At 37.6% G+C, this 27327-nt stretch overlaps 1 protein-coding gene across 1 annotated transcript in view; it reads right to left on the bottom strand.

Annotated features, from left to right (window-relative positions):
• The window catches only part of pitpnc1a (phosphatidylinositol transfer protein cytoplasmic 1a), a 101023-nt gene extending 74167 nt beyond the window's left edge, over positions 1-26856 (bottom strand). Inside the window, exon 1 of the mRNA XM_081362986.1 lies at positions 26214-26856. Coding sequence (XP_081219112.1) covers positions 26214-26261 — 48 coding nt within the window. The 5' untranslated portion in view covers positions 26262-26856. The remainder of the gene's footprint in view (positions 1-26213) is intronic.
• Between the last annotated feature and the right edge of the window lie 471 nt (positions 26857-27327).

Below are 27327 nucleotides of genomic sequence, written 5' to 3'. Positions count from 1 at the left end.
TTAATTTAGATCATATGCCTGAAAATATGGGACAAACTGTGTTCCGTATGGCTTTCATACGGGACGCTTCATTGATGCCTTAAATACGGGACGGTTCCGTATTATACGGTACGGTTGGCAACCCTAGTCAACACCATTGTTGAGTATTTTCTCCTTAAAACTGCTGTGAATCAAAGACAGTCTCAAAAATCGCTGGCGTTTCTGACGTCACAAACTACCTTGAAACCAATCAGATCTTCGTGTGATCATCAACGAGTGGATCTCTGAGCTGGTGTGAGTGAGTGGAGGCGGGGCTCATTTGCATATTCATAGAACCGTGTATACTAAATGAGGCAAGGGTGTAGAGTTACATTCAAGGGGTGCTTCTCAATTCTTATTTGTGCATCCTCATTTCCTCTCCTCGCTTCCTTTCCTCGCGTCTCAGCTCCGCCCCCTGTAGGATGCGAGGGAAGGCTGCAAGGAAAAGACGTGAGGACGGAGGGATCGAATGAAAGCTTTTTTTATACATTGGTATCCTTGATCACTCGAGCGTCACTTCACGCGTCATCAGCAGCGCTCAGAGGATCTGCCCTCATATTGTTGAAATTTGTTTATTTAAGAAATTCATAAATTATAATAAAGAAAGATACCCTGTTGAAATATGTGAGGTGTGTGGTTTATATAAACTGCAAAAGTAAAGTATAAATCAAAATTATTGTGACCGATGTGCGGGGGGGGGGAGAATTGATACGTGCGTCACGTTTTAGTCGATAAAACTCTTCCGCATAGGATGCACCTGTGTTTCCTCGCTCATGACTCCTCAGGAAGCCTCCTGACTCCTCGATCCTCGACTCCTCGTGGTGCAATTAGAGAATTGAGATGTCCTTCAAGATGGCTGAGCTCGATCGGTTTCCGGGTCATAGGATGGAGGACGGAGGAGAGAGGAGACGAGGAGGGATATTGAGAAGCACCCAAGCTATTTTAAGGCACAAATAATTTTTTTTCAAAAATGTGTCAATTTGGTGATCAAAGATGAGTTTTAAGGGATGAAATGATTGACTACAGGAGGACTTTAAGAGCTTCAACAAAATTTTAAGTTGCACATTTCTGCTTTTAAACCCTCAGGTACACTTGCACCACAGACATCCATTGTAAGCATTACAGTAAACACAATATCTTTTTTGGGAGGGGTTTATTTATTTGGACAAATACAGAGTTGCGTTTATTTTCTATTGTAATCGACAGCCGGTTCTGAATCCATTACACTCGTCTACCGCTAATCTGTAAGCTTCCTGAAGCAAATCCATTACTGGTGTAACAGCAGCCACAAAAGTGTTCTCTGCTTCTCAATCGATCTGATCTAACTTAAGCCATGGACCCAGAGCACACGTCACTAAGAGAGGCCCGTAAGCCATAAGGGTCATTTTCATTCCTCCGATGGGGCATTATCAGCGTGTGACTGTATGAAATATTTGGATTAGCTATTTTGGGTTTGCTTTGACCCACTTTCTTTTTGTGACAACCTTCATCTGGCCACAACGCTTACGGAACAAATTGCTCTGTCAATTTAGAAGAATGTTCACATAGAAAATGTATTGGCTCTTGTCAAAAGGACTTCAAAGTAATATGCCCATTCATCCCTGTCCACATTACTGCAATCCTTACAGATATATTAGACAGAAGTGTTCTCGAAAATACTGGATATACTGAGTAAAGTAACAAATGATTCTTACCCCTATATGATTGTAGTTTATTATAGTTTTTGAACTTTTGGTATTAATTTCCTTAAATTAACTAATCATCAGGCTCATGTAAAATAGTAGAAAATAATTTTATATTTTTTTATCACTTTTTTAACTTCAGTTTAATTTTAATGTCTAACATTATGGGTTCTATCTTACACCCGGCACAATGCAGTGCCAAACGTGACGCAAGTGTTTTTTGCTAGTTTCAGCCTGACGCAGTTATCATTTTCACGTCCTGGGCCACATTGTTTAAATAGCAAAAGCATTTGAACCTATGTTGCTGCTGGTCTGATAACGAGGTGTGTTCAAGCGCATTGTTGGACCGTTGCCATTTTAAGGCAACTGAAATAGATTGAGCCATTGACCAACTGAAACCTGGTCTAAAGTCTATGGCGCGAGAATAGGGACAACCCTTTTAGACCACGCGCACCGACCATTTTTCCCGTTGTTAAACTAGCAAAAGTGGATTCGGACATGCCCTAAGTGCACTTGTGCCCTGAGCTTTAGACCATGAATCTATTATATCTCGCAATTCTGACTATATAACCCGCAATTGCAGTTTATATCTCTCAATTCTGACTATAAAACACGCAATTGCAAGTTTATATCTCGCAATTCTGACTATATAACTCGCAATTGCAAGTTTACATTACGCAGTCTGAGAAAAAGTCAGAATTGTGAGATAAAAAGTCACATATTCTGTGGCAGAAACAAGCTTCCATACATACCAGTGTCTATCTGCTTATGATGATACACCAAGTGTGCCGCACACGTCCTGAAAAGTGGAGCCAAAAAACTGATCACCCCCTAGTGGCTGGCTGCAGTATAGCTCAAAAGCCCCACCCTCTCCATGTAATCGAATGGAATGTGAGCCAAACTAAAAAAATCCAAATGCACTTCAAATAATTTTTCTCCAAAGATATTTTTTTTGTCATTTTAATTAGTTCTTTTCACGCAGAGGTACATCTTTCCAATAAGTTTGGTGTTAGTTAGTAACTTGATGTTATAAAAACAAGGTGTAACGTCATGATTAACAGCTGTTCTTGCGATTAAGTCTGCGGGAGCGCGAGTATGTGCGGGACCTTGATACCGCGGCTGTGAACTGCGTAATCGGCAAATATTTTGTCTTAATTTCTCTACAGCGGAAGGGTGTGGAGACACACTGTCCATCGTTTTGTACAGTTTGTGTGACACACGAAGCCAAATTGCCAAAGTTTGCGCAGCTCATGGTATAGAATCTTTGAAATATATTCAAGTTTTGCAGCTGCACCATTATTTTCAATACGCTGGTTTATTACATTGGTGTCATTTATTCAGACTTACCCACCCCCAAATGTCAAATACAAAAAGCGAACTGTGGTTGGTTGTTTTACATGTCAATCAAACACCCCCTGACTAAATGGGTGGTTCCTTTTAAAGAATACAATGATAATCAGAAGTTAGTCTAAGATACTAAATCAGACCATCCAGCCTTGTTTGAAAATACAATAACAGAAGTCATTTTTTCAGTTTTTGGGAAAATCACATTTTTATTGTTATTCCACTAAACCAATTTTTTTCACTCATAGTTTTCTTTGTCATAATAGCTAAATATATTATTATCAAAACAGATAATTTAGAAGTTGCTGGTTAATGTGCAAGTTTCAATGAGCCCTTTGTCTTACACTGATTACGCACACACATATTAGGGGCTGTTAACAATCACAGAATAATTTTGTGTGTGCTCTGTTAGCCACTCAACACTAATCCCAGCAGTCATTTTGTGGTGTTACTGAGCAGAGAATGTGAATGTAGATGCTGTTAAGTGACAAATCTTCCCCTGAAGCTTTACAAATACAGCGTGACACTGAAGCATCACTGAACATTAGATGCTCAGCTCTCCACCCAAACCAATTTACCACTTTATACTTCATATTCAATCGAATTAAGCAGTCGTAATATCGTTTTTACTCAGCAAATAGCACTTTTATCATTACTCTAATTACACAAGCTGATATCAAGTATCAACAGCTAATACTCTGGGAAGGCTTGATTACATTACACAACTTTTGCTCAGATTTTTGCCCCAATATGCAGTCTGGATGAGTCAATGCTAGTTGCTGAAAGTCAGAGCCAGTCAGCAGATATTGGGTAGCTGGAGTGAATAATGCAGGCATTATTTGACAACCATTTTTATATTCTTTTTATTTTACAGAGTATCAGTAAAACTACAATATTAAACTTGCATGGTTTTCTTAATGTCTTTGCTTTCAAACTTTAAGCTTTTATTTTGGCAGAAAACCGCAGGAAGACCTTAACGCTACTCTTTGTTGACAACAGATTCCCATTACAAATTTTAGAAGATGATTGGCACTTGTTGCATTCCCAAATCCAAATTATAAGCGACTCAAACACACATACAACACTTGCAGAGTAGCATTTACTGCGAATCGAACCTGAAAATGAACAGTGCTGTGCTTTACTCTGAAACATGCAGCGCATAAGACTATATATTTATAGAGTTACATCACAACCGTTGCAATTTGATGCCATATCACAGTCGCAGTTTTTCTTTGTAACCATTTACAATGGTTAAAATCTGTTCAGATTGAGCAACTACATTCATTTTATTTTGGTGATTCAAAATATTGAGACGAGTCAAAATTATGACATAAAAAGCTGTAATGTTTGACTTAGAATGTAATCATTTTGACTTACTGAAGTATGATTTTTTTTTATAACGTGCCAAAAAAGAGTTTCTAAACTTATAACTTAAGCCAGTAAGCAACCACCTAGCAACAACCACAATACCCTAGCAACAATCACACATGCAGTAACACCCTTGCAAACATCTATAATAACCCAGCATTGTGGTGGTGGTTATATGTACCACTTCCATTTCAGAAAAAGCAAAAATAAAACATGCTTTCAGCTAAATAGAGAAATCAAGATGAAAAGCATCTTAAATTGGTATTCTTCAGGGAGCTGTGTTTATTATCGGAGAACCACATGTGGGCAGACTGACTGAATGTCTTTAAAAAATGTGTCATTGATATGGCTTGGAAGGATACCGCTGAGCTTGAGTGTGGGTGTTTGACATTTACTTTTAACATTTAACATTAAAGCAGAACAATTTTGAAATAATTAAGTGTTGTATATTTTAGGCAATACCTTTTTGTTGCAGGCGAACACCTGAATCCATCATATGGTTTCATGCTGAGATATGAAATTGAAATGTGAAATGCTATTGCTGTTATATTTGTTACAGGACTATTTTATGAGAAAATGCATTATAAAAGTGAACCTATATAATCAAGGTATTGTTGTCTTTATCTTAAATCTCATTATCTTAAATCTCATGCTTTCCAGTATAAATATCTAAGCATTCTTAAATCAAGATACATTTACTTGAAGCAAAATACCATAAGATATTAGGTCTTGTTTTCTGAAAAACACATTCAATTTAAGTGACTTTAAGTTTAAAACAAGAAAAAGATATCTGCCGTTGGATTAAGAAAAAACTTAATTCAAAGGGAAAACAAGATTATTATTTTTCTTACCACATTGTCAGATTTTCTAAAGCATATTCACTAAATTTAAATAATGTTTTTCAGAAAACAAGACTTAATATATGTCATTTTGTTTAAGTAACCATATCTTGTTTTAAGAAAGTTTTGATAATTGTACTGGAAAACAAGAAAAATACTAAGAAAGAAAATTAGATGCATACTGTTTTGAACAAACTGAAATAGCATCCATGTATCATGCAATATGACAACTTTTAATATATTTGAGAAATACTGCAAATAAAATGGATTTGGAAAAAATACCATCAGTTTGTATTAATGCCTTTCTCTTGCATGTCAAACCCTAATATCAAACGATTGCATGTTCTTTCAGATGTTTTCAAGGAATACCAAAGAAAAAGATCTGACCCAAATGCCATTATTGCAATACACTTCCTGAAAATCAATGTTCATTTTAGCCCAAAATATAACAATATCTGTGTAACCTGTGACAGTTTACAATGTAAAAAAAATACAAATAAATACTTTTTGAAGATTATTGGAGTAAGTTTTACAACTTCACATTTAATTAATTATGTTCTTGCCGTTCTTTGTAATTGTTTGTGAAATTTACTAGCAATTTCTGAGGGAAAATTGTTTCTACACCAAAGCCAATTAAGAGGCTGCATTCTTTTGAAGGCTAAATGCGACACAGCAGAATGACAAAGGCTGTCCGAATTTGAAGGCTTCTTCGAATGCGGTGTACAAATTCGTCCTTCGTTTCCCAGGCAATAAAGGGTACACCAGATGGATGCCTTTCGCAAGTTTCATTGTGTGCCAGTGACGACTGGATTTTTTTGGGACAAAATAAGGGAATGCACTTAAATACAAGCAGGGCTTGACATTAACACCCACCAACCTGCCAAATGCGGGTATATTTCAGCAGTGGCGTGTAACGCAGACACTTTTGCGGATTGAATTATATACTTTTTTCTTTTTTTTTAATTGTAGTCTTTTAAAAAGGAATTGCCGAATTTTCAAAACCGATACTGAAATATCTGAAACACTTCCATTACTAATTTTCCGCAGAACAGATATACGATACCAGCAGCGCTTTCTCTCTCTCTCATCTCTCTGACAGAGAGTTACACACAAACCCGCCTCTCCTCACTCACTCGCTTCATTTGCTCCAGATGAATATCGTTGGTTACAAGGCTTGAATTTCGGTGTGGGATTGCATGTTGTACATAATTTCACTCATTCCTGCAGATTTTGTGCTTTTGTAAATAGATTTATTTTTCACTGCTTATTGTCAGATACACACAAAACGTCAAAATGCCGGTCTTGGCGAGTAATCATGTAAACACAGTCAGTTATGTTTTAAGTGAACGTAAATAGTTGAGAATGTGTAACAGTATAATGGTGACTAATAAACCTGCTGCCAAATTATGATATAATATTAAAAATATCTATATGGCAGTTTTTTCCCTATGGCATCGATGTCAAAATTGTGGCAAGTGAAAATGAAACAAAAAAATAAACCCTTTGGAAAACCACTAGCCACAGCTAAAAAAGTTAATGTCAAGCCTTGAATTATAAGTATTGAGTAATTTAGGTTTCAACTTCAGCTCAAATAACTAACAATACAAATGTAAAAAAAAAAAATTTAAAGGAGGGGTGAATTGCTGTTTCATGCATACTGAGTTTTTTACACAGTTAAAGAGTTGGATTCCCATGCTAAACATGGACAAAGTTTCAAAAGTTAAGTTGTACGTTTGAAGGAGTATTTTTGTTCCAAAAATACTCCTTCCGGTTTGTCACAAGTTTCGGAAAGTTTTTTTCGAGTATGGCTCTGTCTAACGTAAGAGAGGGCGGAATTTCCTTATATGGGTCCTAAGGGCACTTCTCCGGTAAGATCGCGGGCGCGCACGCACTCTTAGACCAGAGCAAGAGAGTGAAAGCAGTTCGCCATCAAAGCGCCCTGCCCGGCTTTTGGGAAGTCAATGTCACCAAAGAAGTGTGTTTTTGGTTGCCAGGGCAAGACAACCCTGCACAGATTCCCAAAGAACCCAGCGTTAAGGAACCCGTGGATGGAGTTTGTTTTCCTGAGCATAAACGGAGTTGTGCAAGACTGTTGTTCCCTGCATTTCGACGATGATTGTTTTATAAACAAAGCCCAGATCGACGGATTTGCAGATCGTCTAATGCTTAAGGATCGAGCAGTCGCAATGATAAAGGTTCGCGGTCGTGCGTTGGAACTGGACGGTGAGTAAAACTGTTGAACAAATGTCTCTGTGTGTTGTTAGCTCGGCGCGTTAGCACAGCTTTAGCTCCGCCCACACGGCCCGCCTCCAGCCGCTCGTTTTTTTCTGGAAAGACTCGGTACAGCCTATCTTTCTTTTATAAATATAATAAAACTAAAGACTTTTCTGAGATATGAAGGATGCAATACTACTCTATAGGTACTCAAGATTAACAGGAGATTGTGTGAAAATGAGCATTTCACCCCCCCTTAAAAACTAAAGCTATGGCTAGACCGTCCCATTTAACAATGCTCGGTCAGATGTTGATTTGAATAATCAAGGCCACATATACAAATAAAGAGAAAAGAAAAGCCTTGAATGAAACTTGAATGCTTTTTTTGGTCTCCAACCAATAAAATAAAAATCTGAGTGTGAACAACACTTCAGAAAGAAAAGGAATTGGTGCTGCGGGTCACAGATTGTGCGGCGGTGTCGTCTACCCTTGGCTGAGACAAGAGCTCTGATAGGAATGTCTGTAGCCTGTCAGCAGAGTTACGGCCTCTGAACAACTGATGAATCCATTTCAATTATCTCCTCGTCACACATCATCACACCACACCGCCGTATCACAGATGAAGTGTTGAACAGCTCTGGTCTGAACTGTGCATCTCAGTATTGACTTCAATCGACTGACTACCAGCCCTGTTCAATGGCAGAAGGTTGCTGGGCGTCTGTGCTCTTGCTTTACATACTACTAATTTTAATTAGAACCAGGTGGCTCTGGGTTCTCAATACGTTTTAAAATAAACAACAATTTTTCAACATTTTTTTGTTACTATTATAAAAGCGTGATTTCTAGATCTGGGAAAGTCATATAAATGACTTAAAACCTCTTTGGCCATTTTTATACATTTTATGAATTTACATTTTTTCTAGTTATGCCAAGTTCTAAAATATTATGTCAGGTAGAAATTGTGCATTTAAAAAAAAAAACCTTATCAATTCAATTCACCTTTATTTCGATATGAATTTTGACAATACATATCGTTTCAAAGCAATGTGTTTCCATTGAGCGTATTTTGCGACATTTAAAGGGTAATGAAAACACGGCTAGTGTACCAGTGAACCAGGACTAAATGTATCATTGAGAACCAAGAGAACTAGTGTGAACACACCCTTACCAAGAGAAGCAGAATTCTGATATTGAAGTCATGTGAACGCCAGGCTTGCAAAGCTCTCATCTGTTGTATTTGGCGTGGCGCTCCCCATCTGAGCTGTTGGACTGATGGCTCAGGCCTGACTCAACAATCCCACTGACTCCTGAAGGACAGGCCTCGCACAGGTGGTGCTGTCAGCATGGCGTTGTCACCACAACCCGCACCATGCCTGCTCGGACATCTGCTGCTTTTGTCCACTGGTAAGCTCTGCCAATACTGACAAAACTGCAATAAATGAAGTGCTTATTTGACCTTGTGTGCTGAGAGGCCTACCTGACTGATGGAGCTCTGCGAGCGACTTCAGGTCAAAAACAGCGCTCTAATAAACAAACAAACCACATTTCCATTAACTGTCTTTTCATCTGAAGTTAGCCTGAGACAGTAATGCGTTTTAATGACCCATTTGGGGTCAGTAAACAAAGGCCTTGTGTACACTGCAAAGAGCTGGGAATGAAAAGCACATTTATTTGCTGGACTAAATCCTGTAAATGGTTGTTCTGTGTATGGCATTACCCATTCCAAATCCATAAGTCTTTTGTTCTTCTTTGGAACACGAATGAAGAGATTTAGAACATTCGCTCCTTAAAGTCTGTGCATCGAAGACAACATAAAAGCAATCCATATGAATCAAATATGGTAATCAAACGTGATAAATGGAAGCTCAAATGTGAATTAGGCTTGATGCTTAAGATACTCGTGTGCATGTTGATTAATGTTTATATGTGGAAAGCATAAATTAAATCGGTTCATCATAAAAAGTGATTGTCTTTTCAGAAGTCTTGGATTGGTTACATGGACTCAGATGTATGATTAGATATCTTCGTTTGTGTTCTTTCTTATGGGTTTAGAAAGAAACAAGGACTTAAAATTGGAAGAACTTTCCCAGATATTTATCTTACGGAAAGCTGATGGTCATTTGTTACTAAACATTTTCTGACAGTAAAGTTTCAGTATTTTTTTTTTATTATTTTTTTTGGCTAAATGGGACAGTTTGAGAAATACAAGTTTCCATTTTCAATTTGTTTGAAGCCAAAGACTCTTTCCCCCTTGTGGTGGACCTCCTTTCTGAAATATATGCATTTTCATTAATATATTATATTATATAATTTTAGATATGGATTAAATAATACAATTAATGCAACTTCTTAACACGTTTATAAGGCCGTACAGAGTAAGTGCTTTTTGCGTACGTGTAGTTTAAGTTGTTCCGACATAAATTTACAATACATTTTATTTACGAAATTTTTGGCGAATCGTGATTTGATAGTGAATGAGACCCAATGTTGTTTTCGAAATTAAATAATTGAATTTTAAATATTTTTATATTAAAACATTATTTTGTATATTATCATCATCATTATTATTATATACAATTATAACATGTTGTCAAATCCTTTCTTGTTTGGTTTAGTTTCTTTGTCATAGTTTTCCGTGTTACCGTTTTCTCCGAGTTCTAGTTCGTAATTCGTTTCTACGGTTTCTGATTAGTTCTCACCTGTTAGTTCCCCATTGTTCGGTGTTGTTAACAGTGAATGTGTTCATGGCCCCGTTTCATTAAGGAGGTTCAACCAACTCGGAGTTCAAACTTAAACTCTGAGTTGATTTACCCTGAGATGGGAAACTCTGAGTTTTTGGGACCACGACTATGAGAAGCCATGATCAATGGAGCTCTGAAATTACGATTCACCATGGCAACAGCAACCGACAAAAAGACGTCCGCATACTTCCCAGTCAATACGCAAGTTTAATTCTTAATCACTGTTATAATATCAGAGATGAAAACTGGCAGAATGGTAAGTTATTAAAGTAATATTCATTTTTCTGGTATCCCACGGGCAAAAGAAGAACATGGCAGCAGCTAAAAAAGTATAAAAACAATTAACTCAGGTAGCCTAAAGCTATAAGCAAAGGTTCATGGGTGTAGGCTACATGACTTTACTAACAATTGACATTGAATAAATATCATTCAGTGTCTATTTCAATGATTTCCCACATAGTCTAATGCTCTTTTCACATAATTGAATGTTCTCTAATCCAACCCGTGTCATTTCTTAATTAGGGTAATGAAATTAACATTTTACTTTCTACTCGGCCAACATCAAGAAGGCAGAGGCTCGCAAAATGGGGGGAGGACCTGCACCAATTATTGGAAGAATATTTAAATCCAACAGGAAAAAGAATAACTGTTGCTTTTGCATTTGCAGGAAATAAAGATGACCAGCTAAATTGTGAATAATTTGTGTTTATTTAACAGCTGTGATGGTTATTACGGCATATATCTCGGATACCCCTCCATCTGGCATCCTTCCACTCCATACAAAAATCATTTTCAGAAGGAGCGATTATGGGAACATGCATCCAACCACATTGGAAATCCTAAAGGAAATTCTAATTATTAGGCTACTTCCAGAGGTCTCCCGATGTAAATGTAAGTCCTTACGAATTAAAGCAGCCTCCTCACCTACAGGATCCTGTATAAAAGGACATGCCATGTCTGCATTATGAAAATATGTGCAATGTATGTGTCTGTGTATTTCTTACTTAGTATTTTTGTCTTGTTTCCAGTCAAAATATAATCAAGGTGCATTTTCTACATAAGAAAAATTAGGTATTTAGTCTTTTTCCTGAAGGGAAAAACTAATTTAAGTGCATTTTTTCTTATTTTGCAAACTATATTCCAATGGGGTAAGAAAAATAATCTTGTTTCCAATTAGATTAAGATTTTTATTTTTTATTTTTTACCCCACTGGCATTTTATTTATACTTGTTTTAAGTAAAAGGCGCTAAATTTAGATTTAATTTAGTTGTATTCTGTGTAGCTCTGTGTAGTTACATTGTCATGTTCTTTTTAGTTTCTTTGTCATGGTTTTTCCTGTTACCGTTTTGCCTGAGTTCTAGTTTGTAGTTTGTTTCCATGGTTTCTGATTTAGTTTCACCTGTTCCATGTTTCTTTGATTAACATCTTTTGTATTTAAGCCCTCAGTGTTAATAAGCAACAACTGCGAGTAACACCGGTCTCGAGTCCCTCTGAGGAGCTCCGGAAGGATAAAAGAAGGAGCGATGACAGTGAAGGACGAGAAAGAACCAGGCGTGGGATTTTATTTTATTGTTTTGTTTTAGTTTATGTTACATTTGTCCGTTTGGGGCTGCTGCTTTACTTTCGTTTTGCGGTTTATGTTTATATTGTAATTAAAGTTATGTTGAACTTTCGCTGGTTCCTGCATCCTTCTTCCCTGAACTTGAACTTTGTTACAGTTGTGTTTATTATTGTTCTTTGTTTGTAAAGATAAGTTTGTTCTTATTTATTCTGCATCACTTTTGGATTTATCTACACATGCTACCCATTAATATTATACATTATTTATATTTTATATTAAATAAGAGTGCATATTATTTCAACCCGTTCTTAATGTTAGATGTATAAAACTGAGGAGAACCATTTTCAATTCAAATCGTTTTTTTTAGCGCAATTTTCCACCGGACAAAATTGCGATTGTTAACTCATGATTTCTGTTCTGTCTGTGCGCACCAATCTTGCACTTCTATCTCCTCCTCAACCAGACCACCTAGAGACTTCGGGTTTTCGGCATTAGGTTAAGGAAGGTCTAATCTCGGGAACGCAAAAAAAAAAAAAAACACACAACATAAAAAGATTTACTATCTCTTAGTGTTGTGATCCCATGACGTCAGAAAATTGCGCTAAAACACTCACTGAGTTTTTATTACTTGTTTTTGTATGCATTACAAAAAGCAGTGTGTTAAAACTGATTACGTTTAGTATATTTAAATGTAAACGTAATATATTTGAAGCAACTACCCAAGACTGTTGCTGGGTTAACAGGTTTTATTTTATTTTATACTATAGACTTTTTATATTAGCGCATCTCTAACTCAAAGCCCATGTCAAACCCCTTGAGAATGGCTGTCCACAATATATGTGTCCTCTAATTTGACGAGACTCTTTCTGAGGGGCTGTTTACACAACACCGATTTCGACTAAAAACGTAAAACTTTTTATGCGTTTTTGCCATCCGTTTACACGACAATGGCGTTTTGGGTGCCTGAAAACCAAACTTTGGAAAGGGGTTTCAAAGTGGTGCAAGTTTTTGAATACGGTCTCCGTGTAAACAATAAAAACGCAAATCTCTGAAGACGATGACGTCATGCAAATGCGTATTAGGTGTTCAGTCTATAGTGTATCATCGCCATCTACTGGCCTGGCAGCAGAATACAGCATTTTTAGTCGTTTTCATGGATTCGTGTGAATGTGGATCGTTTTGACAATGGTGTCGTCTGTACGTGGAAAACTCAAAGGAAAAACGTATCCGTTTTAAGCGTACCGTTGTCATGTAAACGTACTCTTAATCAGGCTTGTCCTAGTTAAAGCCTTGACCAAGAACAGGAACCGCCTCACTGAATGATGGTAGCATCAGCCGGCAGAGACCAGGAATCCCCTTGAAGGGAGTCGGCCACTCTTATCAACACATTAAAGCGGTGGCAAGAGAGGCAATCACAAAGGCAAGCTCTCTAGCAGATAGGCCTGCTCTGATTTAATGAGCGTGTCCAGGAGTCAGGGGGCTTCCTGATTGGATGACTTCATTACCTGGCCTTGTGTAGGAGAACACAAACGATTGAGTGCCGGCTGACTCACCAGCTACAGCCAACATCTTAAAACTGTGTGATGACCTTCAGCTCTCATGCTCCCAAACACCTTTATACAAGCACATAAAAGCTATGCTTCGTGTTTCAGAAACAGTCACTGTCCTTAGACAGCATTTCCGCAAAAATCCGGTAAAGATTTTCACGTCAGAGTTCAGCTTCAGTGAAAGGCGACAAGAGACAAGGGAGTAAAAGACAGGAATATACTTCTCCATCCTGTCAGCTGGAGTCTTCATTTACATCAGAGTATGATTTGAAATATGCAAAGCAATGCTGAAATATTCTGCGGTTAGCAGGCAATGTTTTTGAACGTCTTGACAGCTAGCAGGGCTTCAAAAGGTAAAACCTTTAATAGTTAGTGACAGAAATATGATCATAGAACTTTTGAGATAATAATAAGTAGCATTTCACAAGCAAAAACTTAGTCAACATAGGCTAGTTATAGCTGAAAGAGAAGAAAATAATTTCTTCACTTTTAATTTCTCAAGTGGCATCTAGTCATCGATTCTAGGGCTGTAACTATGATTATGATAAACCGATTAATCGGCCAATTACTTGTTTGATTAATCGGACGAAAAACCTAAAATTATAAGCCTATGTAAATAAATGTTCATTTTAATCTATTGTTTACAACATTTTTATTACACATTCTGCCCAATGTCCTGAAAAACATACTAAATATATATATATATATATATAAATATACATTATGTGCAAAAAACCAATTGATTAATTGAAATTGATAGCATACCATTTGAAAGTAGAAGTTAAAAACAAAAGACTAAATGTTGACTGATACAAGGTTGAAGGAACACATTCACTCATATGAACATACAGTAGTACTACATTTATACTCCTTTACAATAGTCCCTTTAATGTTAATGTTACCCTTTAATATTTCACGCTGACTTTAAACAGCACACACATACTTCAAGGCAAGTTGCGTTACACTATATGCTTTTGTGCGAAGCGATTAATATAAAGCATTCTCATGTTTCTGACAACTTGGGTCATGCACTTTTACCACCGCAGATTACTCCGTTTCCTCTACTATATTTCAGATGCATTTTGTCAATAGAAATGTTTTGTTCAGTACTGTAAAGTGCGGATGTTTTCTGTGGATTGTGCACATACACAACAAAAAAAATATAATTCATTGTCGATTTTCATTATCAATTATTATTGATTGGTTGCTGCAGCCCTAATAGAGTCCTAAATTAATAATTTTCCATTTTTAATTTTTATGTAACATGACTGTCAACAGTTACAAGAATTTTTTTTGCTGTAATTTATAATGACAGTGGAAATGAAAGGTCAAGTCGACTGCATTGCATTGTGCGATCTTGTATTTTGCTCAATTCGGCAGAAGTTGCAAGTCATTACAACAGAAAATGAATTCCATCCATACAGAAAATGTACTGCATACACAACAGAAGTATTGCAAGTAGTAAGGTAGTACACGATTCTGAACATAGCCAAGGACAGAGACTCCTTTCCAATCAAATACTACAAAGATACGTGCATGTTTCATGGCTTTTGTTTCATTGCTATGACCTCCAAATGCAAGCACTTCAAATATTTCGCCACTACATTATGAATTTACATTATGAAATTTGAGTTTTGTGGCAAACCATTCACGTGATACGAGTGCTTTGTATTCTGTGCTGTAGGCGTTTCTCCATTAAACAAACAGCACCTCATTACCAGTGCCATTCTTTACACAAGCATCATCTTCAAGCCCTCAATGGTGCTTTTCTATCACTGCCAATGACATCAGTTTGGCCCTCGATCCTTCACACCTCATAAAATCAGTCTGCGCCTCAGGCTGCAATCTCAGCTCCAGCTCTAGTCTGTGACGTGAATCTGAATCTATGGCAGATGGTGAAGGAATCTTCTTGGGAAATGTGAGTTCACAGACGCCGTCAATATATCTGGATACGTGCAGCGATCAAAGGTGAATAAGGTCTTAAAATTGGGAACATTGAAAGTGAGCCAGAATAAAAATGTATCCTGATTACGGCGAAAAGAATAAAAAATTCTCACGTTTTTTGTCCTACAGAAACAAGCAATACATCATTACAAAGGGTCAGGGGTCTACATTTATTTGTGTACACTCACAACTACAAAACTTTGTGCTTTTGTAAAATACAGAAAACAAACAGGGCGTGCTTTCTGCAGTCTCAGTCTCTGCGAACTTCTTTATGAAACAAGTCACAAAAATGAACTGAAACTCAGTGAATACTTGCCACACAGACATGTCTTTGGAAACTCTGGTGTCTACTTTTAAAGTCCCCCTGTGGTGAAAATCAAGTTTTTAATGTTGTTTATATGTCTATGTGCTGTTTTTAATATGCTTTAAGACAAACCATGTGCAAATTCATAAGTCGACACCATTGCTGAGTATTTTCTCCTTAAAACTGCAGTGAACCAAAGACAGTCTCAAAAACACGGTTTGAAATCGCTGGTGTTTCTGACGTCACAAACCTCCTTGTAACCAATCAGATCAACGTGTGATCGTCAACCAGTGGATCTCTGAGCTGAGTGAGTGAGTGGAGGCGGGGCTCATTTGCATATTCATAGAACCGCGTATACTAAATGAGGCAAGGGTGTAGAGTTACATTCAAGCTATTTTAAGGCATGAGGACATTTTTTTCCAAGGAAAAAAATTTTAAATATGTAATTTTGGTGATCAAATATGAGTTTTAAGGGATGAAATGATTGACTACAGGGGGACTTTAAATGAAGTAAGTCGAAAACAAATACTCAATTTATGTAATCTGTATGAAACCAATGACAGGTACACTCTTTCCCGTCTGAGTTCATTATCTTTATTAATGATAAGCTATTCATACAGTAATCGTCCATGTGAGACCCACACAAACCAGTAAACACCACCAACCACCTCGATAAACAAAGCATCAAGCTTCGTCAGTTTCATCTACTTCTCGTCGAGTTTGGAAGACGACGAAGTGAGGAATAAGCCTTTAATTTTACTCAGATACAGCTGAGGACATCATCCCAGACAGCAACATAGTGTTGGCCCAGATCCGGCCAACATCTGGCACACGTTGAATCCACAGGTACCAGATGTGGCCCGGATCTGGGAGGACACTATGTTGCTGTCTGGGATTTCTAAGCAAGTCATTTATTCTTACTTACATTAGTTGACATGTTATTGTTATATAAACTTGTAGGCCTACACATTTTACTATTTGAAGTATTGCCAAACTAAAATGTGGGAAATTGACTGAAACATGTTGAATTATGAAATATGCCATATTGGCAGGTAGACAACCTTTTATTACTAAATGTCTAAAATCTACATGTCATACGACATGAGGATGTTTTTATGCTCTGTATAAAACACAGTACATGATCATCTGCCCGTCTTGCCGTCTTTGGTGTTGTCAGAAAACTATAAATTCAGATGAATGTTGTTGAAGTACAATCGTGTTTTAAGCATCAGGGATTGTCCATACGCTTTCTTCTCAACATGCCCTGAGCGACAGGCTATATTTACCTTTGCACCACCACTAACGTTCCTCCCTTTCATCTGTAACCTTTGTGCTCCTGTCAGGGTGCCAGTGAGCAGACCTCAAACGGGCTTTAGGGTCAAATACTTCTCACAGGGAGCCACTGAGAAATTATCTCGGCTGCCAGGAGTTGGCCAACCGATGGAAACTTTACTGTTAAAAGAACGTGACGTATGGGGACGAACATGAAACGCTGGGCTGCGATCTGATCCATTAGCCATGTGCTCACCAGCTAGGTTTGTGGGACCTCGAAAAAGCCTCAACATTAAGGTCTGCAGGAGCTCTTTCATAATACAACAAAAGCCAGCTATCTACCTCTCTGACCTTCAATTTACTGCAGGCTCAAGGGCCACAGCCAGTTCAAAAGAAAAAAATTATATAAACATGATCTTCCTCGGGAGTAGTATCTGATATAGTTAGGTAAAAAGGTCAAATCAGTTCATCAGAAGTGAAATGCAATGGTCAGTGACATTAATCCATGGTGATTTAATTTCCATGGTGTCATTTCCTCAATCCCCATTACCCCCATCTCTCAATACTTTCCTGATGCTCTTATTTCTAATAAGAAGCAAATGCCCCAATTAAAAAAAAATAAAAAACAAAAACACAATTTATTAAAGGAATAGTTCATCCAAAATCCCTGATTATTTACCAACCACCAGGCCATCCAAGATCCATCTACTTTCTTTCTTCAGACCAAGAGAAATTAAGGTTTTTAAGGAAAACATTACAGGATTTTTCTCCAGCTTATGCCAGTGTAGTCTAGCAACTCTCCATTGCCTTTTGAGCTGGAAAAACCAAACTCTGGTCAGGCCAATCAAATCGTGTATAGAGTCGGTGGGCGGGCTTAAGATAATGACGACAGAGTTGTGACGGTTCCGCGTGAATTCCCTGCTGCTTGAAAACAAAGAATGGCTGATGACGAACAGCGGTCTTTCGAATCGGCTTTGTCCGCGACTCTGGAGGACCTGGAGTTAAGCTTTTCTTTGAGAAAAGAACAAAGAACGGCACTTAAGTCATTCTTTAAAAAAATGTGTTCGTAGTTTTGCTGACCAGATACGGCAAAAGTTTAATCTACTAGCTCCGCTGTTGGGAAAACGCTCTGGTTGGTTGAAGCGCTGTCCTATTGCGTGCAGAGGGAATTTGAAAGACAGCCGTTTATCCCGCCCCTCGGATTGAGCCGTGACTATGGTGAGTTGCCAGACCCAACATCTTGATGTAGGTCTGGCTTGCCAGGCTAGCTTCAGTCTGTAAAACTTAAAATGTTGCTGCAGTATATATATTTTTTACTGTAAAGTTCTGGCAACCACAGTTGCCATTTTGTCACAGATTTTGGACAAGCCATGAACAGGGGGAAAATAAGTATCAGAGGAGCCATCTAACCCTTTCAGTCCATCCTCTTACATTTGACATGAGCAGTCCATTACATGTAGCTGTGTGCATGTCTTCACAGTGAGTACAGAAAGCGTGTCAGGTTTTGTCAGGTCTCGGTCTTCTTTGAAACACTGCTGAAAGCCTGCAGTAACGGGTTTAGATCAAAGTAAACACTTTAGATGTTTCCAGCTCGACCCATGAGCTTCTAAAACTATTTAGAATAAATTTACTGTGAGCTGAAGCCGTGATATGTTACAAAAGAACCAAAATAAAAATAACATGTTGGAAAATACGTTTCAAATGAAAAGAACCTGAACACAAAAAGGTCTGATTATGACCAGAGCTTTAAGAAGTGCATGCAATATAAATATTTTAATAGATATATAGGATTAGAAATGTTTACGAAACACAGATAAAAATGTATAGATTCACAAAATTTAAATTTACAAATAAACAGAATGAGATCCCCAAATATATCCTAGAATTCAACAAAACTGATCAAACGTGATTGGTTGGAGAAAGAACGTGCTACGATTAATCAGTGCAGTCTGTTATTTAATTGGCTCGGGTAGACGGTGGGTGGAGTCCACCTATTCGTGGAACTGTGTGCACATCTCACCACCAGAAATGCTTCAAAATCCACAAATGTATGCAGTGATTCACAAATCAGTGCCAGGCAGAGTTGTGTTTGTGACATTTTGTGTTAATTGGCAGATCTCATTTTATTTATTGGTGAATGTAATTAACTTTTGCAAACCTCCTAACATATATTTGTGGATCTTACCTCAGATTTAAAGAATAAAGATTGGAAATGAGCCATATAGAGTGACTGGAAAGACTTTGGGATGGGTTCTTTTGACTTGGGCCAGTAAACAAACACTCAGAACACACAAGTAATGACCTATAGCAAGCAAGCATGAATGCTATTGAGCACGCCTTAGCAACACCCTAGCATCATAACAGTTTTTCCCAGTCAATCACCATTCACTTTTTTAAAAATAAATATTAAATTATACTACAAAGTTATCAATGCATTTCTCCATCTCTTAGATGGAACATTTACTTAAAAAAAAGAAATAATTTACCGTAAATTAAATTTACGGTAATTTTAATTGAAGGGAAAAAATACACTTATAAAATGAGTCCCCAAGCACAATGCATTAGTTTATTCAAGCAAATATAACGAGCACCATGAAAACTGACGATGCAAACCACAGATACTTTTAGTCTTGTCGTATAATCAAGTGTTGTGTTGTTTGAGAAGAGTCGAGCAAGGGTCTGTTTTCCATACAACTATGTACCTCGCTGCTAAACTACTATTATGCAAAGCATCATTGAAGAAATGGCTATTCACGACTGTTGCCCAAAACCGTAGTGACTTTGTAGCACAGATATGTTGCGTAAACCATGTTGGTTTAACAATATAGGACTTTTTTCTGTTCTTTCTAATGATATATTGCATGTTCAGATATTCATTCAACAAAATATTCTGTTGGCCATGAAATTTTTGTGAAAATTATCAAAAATGCTGGTGGTGGCCGGCACCTTTTTTTTTTTAAACACTGTTAGCATATTGGTGGCACCAGTATCCTCTGCTGGTATCCAACACAACGTATGCTGGTGACTAGCAATGGAGCTCAGAAGATTTCTTTCTAATGGTTGCATAAGGAATCTGAGTAACGGAGGAAGCAACACAACCCTCCAGTCATCACTGCTTCAGACACTGACAGCCAGAAGCTTGTGGCCAAGAATAAGTGCTCAAATAAAAGACGATGCTGCAGAAATGGAGGATGGTGCTGACAGGGCATGGTGATGTTTGTTGCCCACCCTCACCACCAAAATAAATCCATATTTCCTCTGTCATGACGTTCCCAACCTGTGTGGCTTTATTTTGATCAGATACATGAATCAATTTCTCCTTTAGTGTTCCACTGAAGAAAAAAAAGTCACAATGATTTCGAAAAATTTGAGTGTGTAAATAAAGCATTTGAAGAAGAAAAAAAGGCAGTGCAGGATGAGTAACATTCAATATTTTGCTCTGTTTTCCTAAGAGAATTTTGTACATTTCCAGGAGAACACTAGCAGATTTACTTAACACACATGAACTAAAACCCACAAACTAATTTTAAATTAATTGGGTCCTCAAGTATTTCAAGTAAATACAGATGAAGACACCATGTCCCATTTTGCCTTCTCAAATAATTATATATCTATGGAGGCTTTCAAAGCTACAATATGTAAAAAAAAATTCGCCGCTAGGGGTCGCTAACCTCTTACAATAACACAGGCGTCGGTTGATGACGCATAAGCGGAATTACGGAACTTGTCGGTATGCCGAAGGATCTAATAATGTTTATGGATGAGTGAATACGTTGATGTTTTTAACATGACTAAGGAACGAAGCGACGCGAGTGCTAATAAGAGACAGATATCAGCGCCACACACGAGTCCCGCGGATATAAAGGAATAAGGACTTAAGAGTAAGAATTAATTCTACTGAACTAACTTACCCGCAAGTGCTGAATAATACTCACACAGGTCAGTTTATTAGACGCATGAAACTTGTGAGATAACGCAGCGCTGTTTCACTTGGTCTACACTTTCACACTAAACTGCATTTGAGTTATAATGTTATTCTATGTGTTAGTTTGTCTTTATGAGACTAGCAGTAAGCTAGATCAACATTAGAATAACATATAGATCATATTCTAACATTTTATCATGTTGAGCTATTTAACATTGATTAGTTTTATGTACATTTGCGCGTGTCTGTCAAGTCGAAGTTAGTCACGGACGCTAGCTCTCGGCATCTCGAAAACGCCACGCTGATATTGATCCTCGTTTTAGTTCTCCTTTTGTCCTGAAGTCTGCTTGCCATGGTCCATAATGTTTGAATCAAACAACAACAGCGTGAGTGTGCCGCTAGACGTAACACAGTTGTCCACGTCTGTCGCCATGGTTACTATGGCAGTGCGAGCAGAAACCAGGAATAACGCTGATATTACGTCATTGACAGGCAACAAGTGGGACAGGGACGAGACATTATTTAAAATTGCAATTTCTCTGAAATTAAAAATCTTTGGGAACTTTTGGGATATTGTAAGTACACAACTGCAGGAAATATCTCACACTGTGCAAGTGACTGGATATTTAAATCTTACATACTGTAGCTTTAAAGTTACTATAAATTGTAAGAGAAGGTTGGGGACTTGATTCTATGCATCAGTTGTTGATTGGATAGAGGCAGGTCTGAATGTGAACTTGCAGTGAGTCGACACCATTGCTGAGTATTTTCTGCTTAAAACTGCAGTGAACCAAAGACAGTCTCAAAAACACAGGTTGAAGTCGCTAGTGTTTCTGACGTCACAAACTACCTTGTAACCAATCAGATCAACATGTGATCATCAACCAGTGGATCTCTGAGCTGGTGCGAGTGAGTGGAGGCGGGGCTAATTTGCATATTCATAGAACCTCATATACTAAATGAGGCAAGGGTGTAGAGTTACATTCAAGCTATTTTAAGGCATTAAACATTTAAATATGTCATTTTGGTGATCAAAGATTAGTTTTAAGGGCTAAAATTTTGACTACAGGGAGACTTTAAGCATGCAAAATGATTGGAGAAGTCCTGCATCCGTCACCCGAGAAAGTCATTTTCACAGGAAAATCTGACAAATAAGAGTACCATCGTCAAAAAAAATAAACATGTGCATGGATGATTAGGTCACAATAAGATCAGTAATATGCATTTATAGATAGGTTGATTTTTATTGCATGCTGACTTAAAGCGAAAAATCACATGCCTCCCCTTGAGTAGAGTACATGCTTTCAAACCACATGAACAAAGATACAACATACTAGACAACCTTTTTCCAAGTAACGTAAAATCTTCCAAGTTCCTTTATGCCCTAGATAAGTGAAGATTCATCTGTACAGGGTCTCTGGTGAAAGTCATTACAATCCATTATCAAGACGGCCTTGAGTTTCAGCTGAAAATGTCCAATTAATGCAAAGAAAATGTGTTTGCTTTCACCTGTGAAAGATCCTGGGCTTCAGCTGGTCACGGCTCAATTTCTCACCCAATTAAGATGTTACTATTTTTATTTCACAGTTGAGGTTCAACAGTTTATGCAGTTACCATTAAACATAACTGGCACGCAACACAAATGCCACTATTAGTCTATATTTTATAAATATTTAAGAGCAACAACTATCACTGTGTGAAAGTCAAATCAAATGAGATCTCTTTAATATCCTATATGTATTCTCCTAATCAGCAATGAGATTAAAATGGTTTCCTATGTTCAAGTTTCCTCACACTTCATAGGCTACTTTTTGAAGAAAAGTAATCGTTTCATTTTCAATTTTAATTGATAGCATGAAAAGAAATTTACAAATGACACATTTTATTGTAGATGAAAATCACATTTACAGTACGTCATGACTGTCAGTTATTTGTGAACTAAGGGGCTGTTAACACGACACCGTTTTCAACTAAAAACGTAAAGCTTTGTCTGCGTTTTGCCCGTTCATTTACACGACAACGGCAAAAACAAAAACGCAAACCTCTGAAGACGATGTCGTCATGCACATGCGTATTTCGTGTTCAGTCTATAGTGTATCATCGCCATCTACTGGCCTGGCAGCAGAATACAGCATTTTAGGCGTTTTCGTGGATCCGTGTGAATGGGGATCGTTTTGACAATGGTGTCGTCTGTACACGGAAAACTCAAAGGAAAAACTTCTCCGTTTCAAGTGTATCGTTGTCGTGTAAAAGTACCCTAAATCGGTGGTAAAACAACTATGAAAATGCTTAAATGTGAAAATTTGTCTGTACTTCAACTATAAATACCCAGTGTTGGGGAAAGTTACTTTTAAAAGTGGTGCATTACAATATTGCATAACTCCCTAAGAAAGTCTCTTGGTTACTTTTTTAGGGAAAGTATAGGCCTAATAGGTTACTAAAATAATTTTTGCTTGTGGCTGAATTGGATTATTGAAGGTCAGCATCAAAGACTTTCCTGTAGCTCAAACAGTAGAGCGTTGGTGCTTGCAATGGGTTTGATTCCCAGGGAAAGCCAGAACTGGTAAGAATGAAAATGTGTACCTTGAAATGCAATGCAAGTCACTTTGGATAAAAGCATCTGCCAAATGCATAGGCTAAGTGTAAATGTAAGACAGACATTGATAAATAATGTGAGATTAAATACATAAAGTCCATTTGTGTTATTTAACATCTTTAATTACTGCAGGTTTGTGTAATATTCTGAGTGTGCATTTGACTGTTTTTATTCATTTTGAGGAATGCTGAATCTGTTAAGTATATGAAAAAAGAAATCATATCAGCTAGGATGATAAAATTCAACACTGGAATTCTCAGGAGAATCGCTCACATTTTATCACTTCACTCATGCAAGTCATTTTACCAGCATCCCACCACAAATGATTATATATCAATAATTAATCAAGTCTGACTTAGAGGTTTTTATCGCTCAAGAATGTGCAAACTCAAGGACCTCTAAATGTTCGCTCTTTGCATGCATTGCATACATAGAGGGTATCAACAAAAGTTAGAGTCACACTTGTTTCCAAGAGCCAAGAAAATGGGATGATGTAGGTAGGCTAACAGTCATTCGACCTGTAATCATGCTCTCGGCTCAGTAACCCCTAAAGAGACCTTTAATTGATCAAACAGATTTTAACTAGAAGTCTCAGCCGTTGCCAGGTAAATCAATCATCCATAACGCTTGCAGATGGCTTTTCCCTCTTATTAAAACACACACATGTACACAAACACATCATAAAAAAGCTAATTGTTTTAAAATGGTCTTTTATACCTCTCCCTCAGGGAAATAATTTGGAGTTTAGCTTACTCTGTTTACAGTGTGCAAAAGGACCTCAATTGATTAAGCGCCGATATTAATGATGATGCAGTTTAACATGCCGCTTCCTTGAACTCAAAACACATCTGTGGTGTCAGTCAGCAGATGGGCTGCAAAAGCACAAAGCCACAAACAGCGCAGATAGATCTGATATTCTCTGCTCAAAAAAATCTATTCCATTCAATTACAGTTACATTCAGTCAGTACATTTGAGATGCAGATTTATGCGCATAAGCATCTGCTACTATATTGGTGCCATAGTGCGAACAGAAATTGTCTTGATATTAGTTCTACAATGCTTAGATCACATTACAATCATTGAGATGAAACTTGTAATATTTTCCCATGATGAAGACATTATGATCAGAACACTTACCTTACATAACTAACACACACACACACACACACACACACACACACACACACACACACACATTTCCTTTTCACAGTGGAGACTTTTCATTTTGTACTGAGCTAATGATATTTTCTATCCCCTAAACAAATTCAGGTAAATTGTGACACTTTTTGCCACTGAAATGAAATGACTGGGAAAATGGATATTTCAGGATATGTATATTTAAAGGCCCTCTGAAGTGCCTTGAAACGTGCAGCATTAATCAGTGTTGATGTAATTTCCACTGAAACAGGAAGATGGGGCGGGACATGTTGAACAGCTCCTCCCCTTTTTTTAAAATAGCCAATAGCGTTCCATTTACATCACATTTGGCAAAGCCTTTACACTCGGTAAAGCCACAGTTTCCTCCTAATCTCCATATCGCTTTAAAATATAGCACTGTTCACGCTGCGGACACTAACGTGAAACCAGACTTCATTCGCCCCAACGGAAAGCATATTTACACTGTCTGAATCGTTCCCTATCCCCGATATAGTGCACTATGTGCCATTCACCATGTAGAAAACAGTAAATATGTGAACAAGAGACCGATTTCAGCGCATCTATTAATAGTGTAGGGGGCGGAGCTTCAGATTCTAGAGAGCATTTGATTGGACAAAAAAATCTGATGAGAAGCTGAAGTGCAGAGTGATGTCATCAAAATCATTGATCTATATTGGCGGAAGTGATAGACTAAATTTTGAACGCTTATCTTCTGAATGCGAACTTTGTAATTGTTTTGGAGAAAACTAGCTTATAAAGCTAACAAATAAGCCAAAAAACATCAAATTTGATTTCATGGGGACTTTAGGTTTACATATATAAACCTAAAGTCCCCATGAAATCAAATTTGATATCCTACTGAAACAGGAGGTTTCTGCTTTTTTACTGCCAATTAGTTAATTTAGTCAACTTTTAAGAGTTTACTAGCATAAATATACCTCAATTTTAACAGACTAAAAGTTCCAAGTTTGATTTAATTTGTAAATTTCAGCCATTACTAAAGTCCTATTTCCAATTGATTGATTGTCTAGAAAAATACAAGTCGTTATTGGTTATGATGTTAAGGTTTGCATAAGGATACAGCTACCGTGGATCCCAACAAACCAATGTAATGCAGTCCAAATTGAGTAAATCGTTATAAAATAAAAGACCATGTCAGTCTGTATCAGCAGCAGGCTTTTCAATTTCATAAATGATACTGGTCTGAAAGAGGTCCATTATGTGTAAATGACTCGTTATATATATATATATATATATATATATAAAAACGTACCCATCCAAATGACTGTAATGAACAGTTTATCAAAGTATAGCCTAATCATCTTGTTTTCCAATTAAAAAGTACATTGAAACAATGTCAAAACCACACTAAATGAGCAACAACAACAACTCCAATCCCGGCCAAAGAGTGTTGGGAATGGAAAGTTCCACAGCACCACCAAGTGGATTTCACTATGGATTTCTGCACTGTCTCTCCGGGAGAGAGGGAAAAGTTGCAAACAATAAAAACTGGTGTAAACTGCCTTCAAATAAACGATAATGCCATTTGGAGGCAAATTAACTACAATAAAAGTCATTGGGGGTGAATTTACCAATGAATCACTGGATATGTTGAATTAACTGTATTTTTTATACATTCCCAACATTTCATCATGCGATAACAGTGATCAATCGCTAAATATAAACTTAGTGCACTTACCTCTTCCACAGTTAGTGGCATACATATTCGGTATTCCTTCATCAACATCGTCCTCTCCTTATGATTCCCACGCTAGATCGAGTGCCAGTGATCATCTAAATCAATCGAGCCATCTGGTGATGCATGCAATCACGAGTTGTCACATAGAAAGATGGAAAATATCAGTGCACTTCTGCAGAAACGCTCTTGCCGTTGTGTTTGCAGTGAACGTTCGCGTTCGCGCGCGCGGCTTGTGATGTTGTAATGAATTCACTCTTGGAATTTGCAGATGCTCGTGCGTTTTTACGCGCAGGGAAACACGCCAGAAATCCAGTGGAGAAGACGATTGTCGCAGCGTCCCGGTGTTTATGGGGGTTTTAAACTTTAAAATGGAGCGGATCTGTGCTCTCGTCTTCTTTAATTTAAAGAACCGCTGCTTCCCGTGCACCTGTCCCGTCCCGCTCCACCACAGATGATATAGCGTTGTTCTGAGTAGATGTCAAAGTAAACACGGCGCACCTGGAGTTATTGCATTGTTTTCCTCTTCTAATCTAGTGAGAGATATTGTGCAGCTGTCGTTTCCTCCGCTGCGCTAACGCGGGATGGTAAGTTTGCAAGGAGAAAGACACACTCACTGTGCAGTGTGTGTGGCGCAACGCATCACAATGTTTTCATCGGTCAGTAACGCCTTCAACCGAAAGGCGGCACTAGTGACTGAAACCATCACACACACCAGCCGCTGCAATAAACACAGCGAAAAAGAGTTTTTGTTTGCTTGCATTTAAGTTTGTGGATGAAAAATCTGAGATGTGTGACGTTTATGTCTTGTGATATAACATGCAAAGATACTGTGGCAAATATATTAAATAAATGAATATCAGTATTTAGTAATAAAAAATAAAAAATGGGGTTTTATATGCTTTGGTACTTTTTTCACAAGTAAGGTGTACATTTTCAAAACTCTTAGTACAAAAAGCACACAGCTAGTCATAGGCTACTTTTAAAACCTGACCAATACTTTCATCAGTCCACATAATAACTGTTTCAAACACAAGATTACTGTAATATGTGATGAGAACATTTGGTTTAATCACTGAAACACAACAGTGTGATCTTATTTCGGTTTAGTACTTTT

This window comes from Scardinius erythrophthalmus, assembly GCF_964197995.2.
Source record: "Scardinius erythrophthalmus genome assembly, chromosome: 1".
Lineage (NCBI taxonomy): Eukaryota > Metazoa > Chordata > Actinopteri > Cypriniformes > Leuciscidae > Scardinius > Scardinius erythrophthalmus.
The sequence above is the reverse complement of the archived record's forward strand: the minus strand, read 5'-3'. Positions and strand labels throughout refer to the sequence as shown.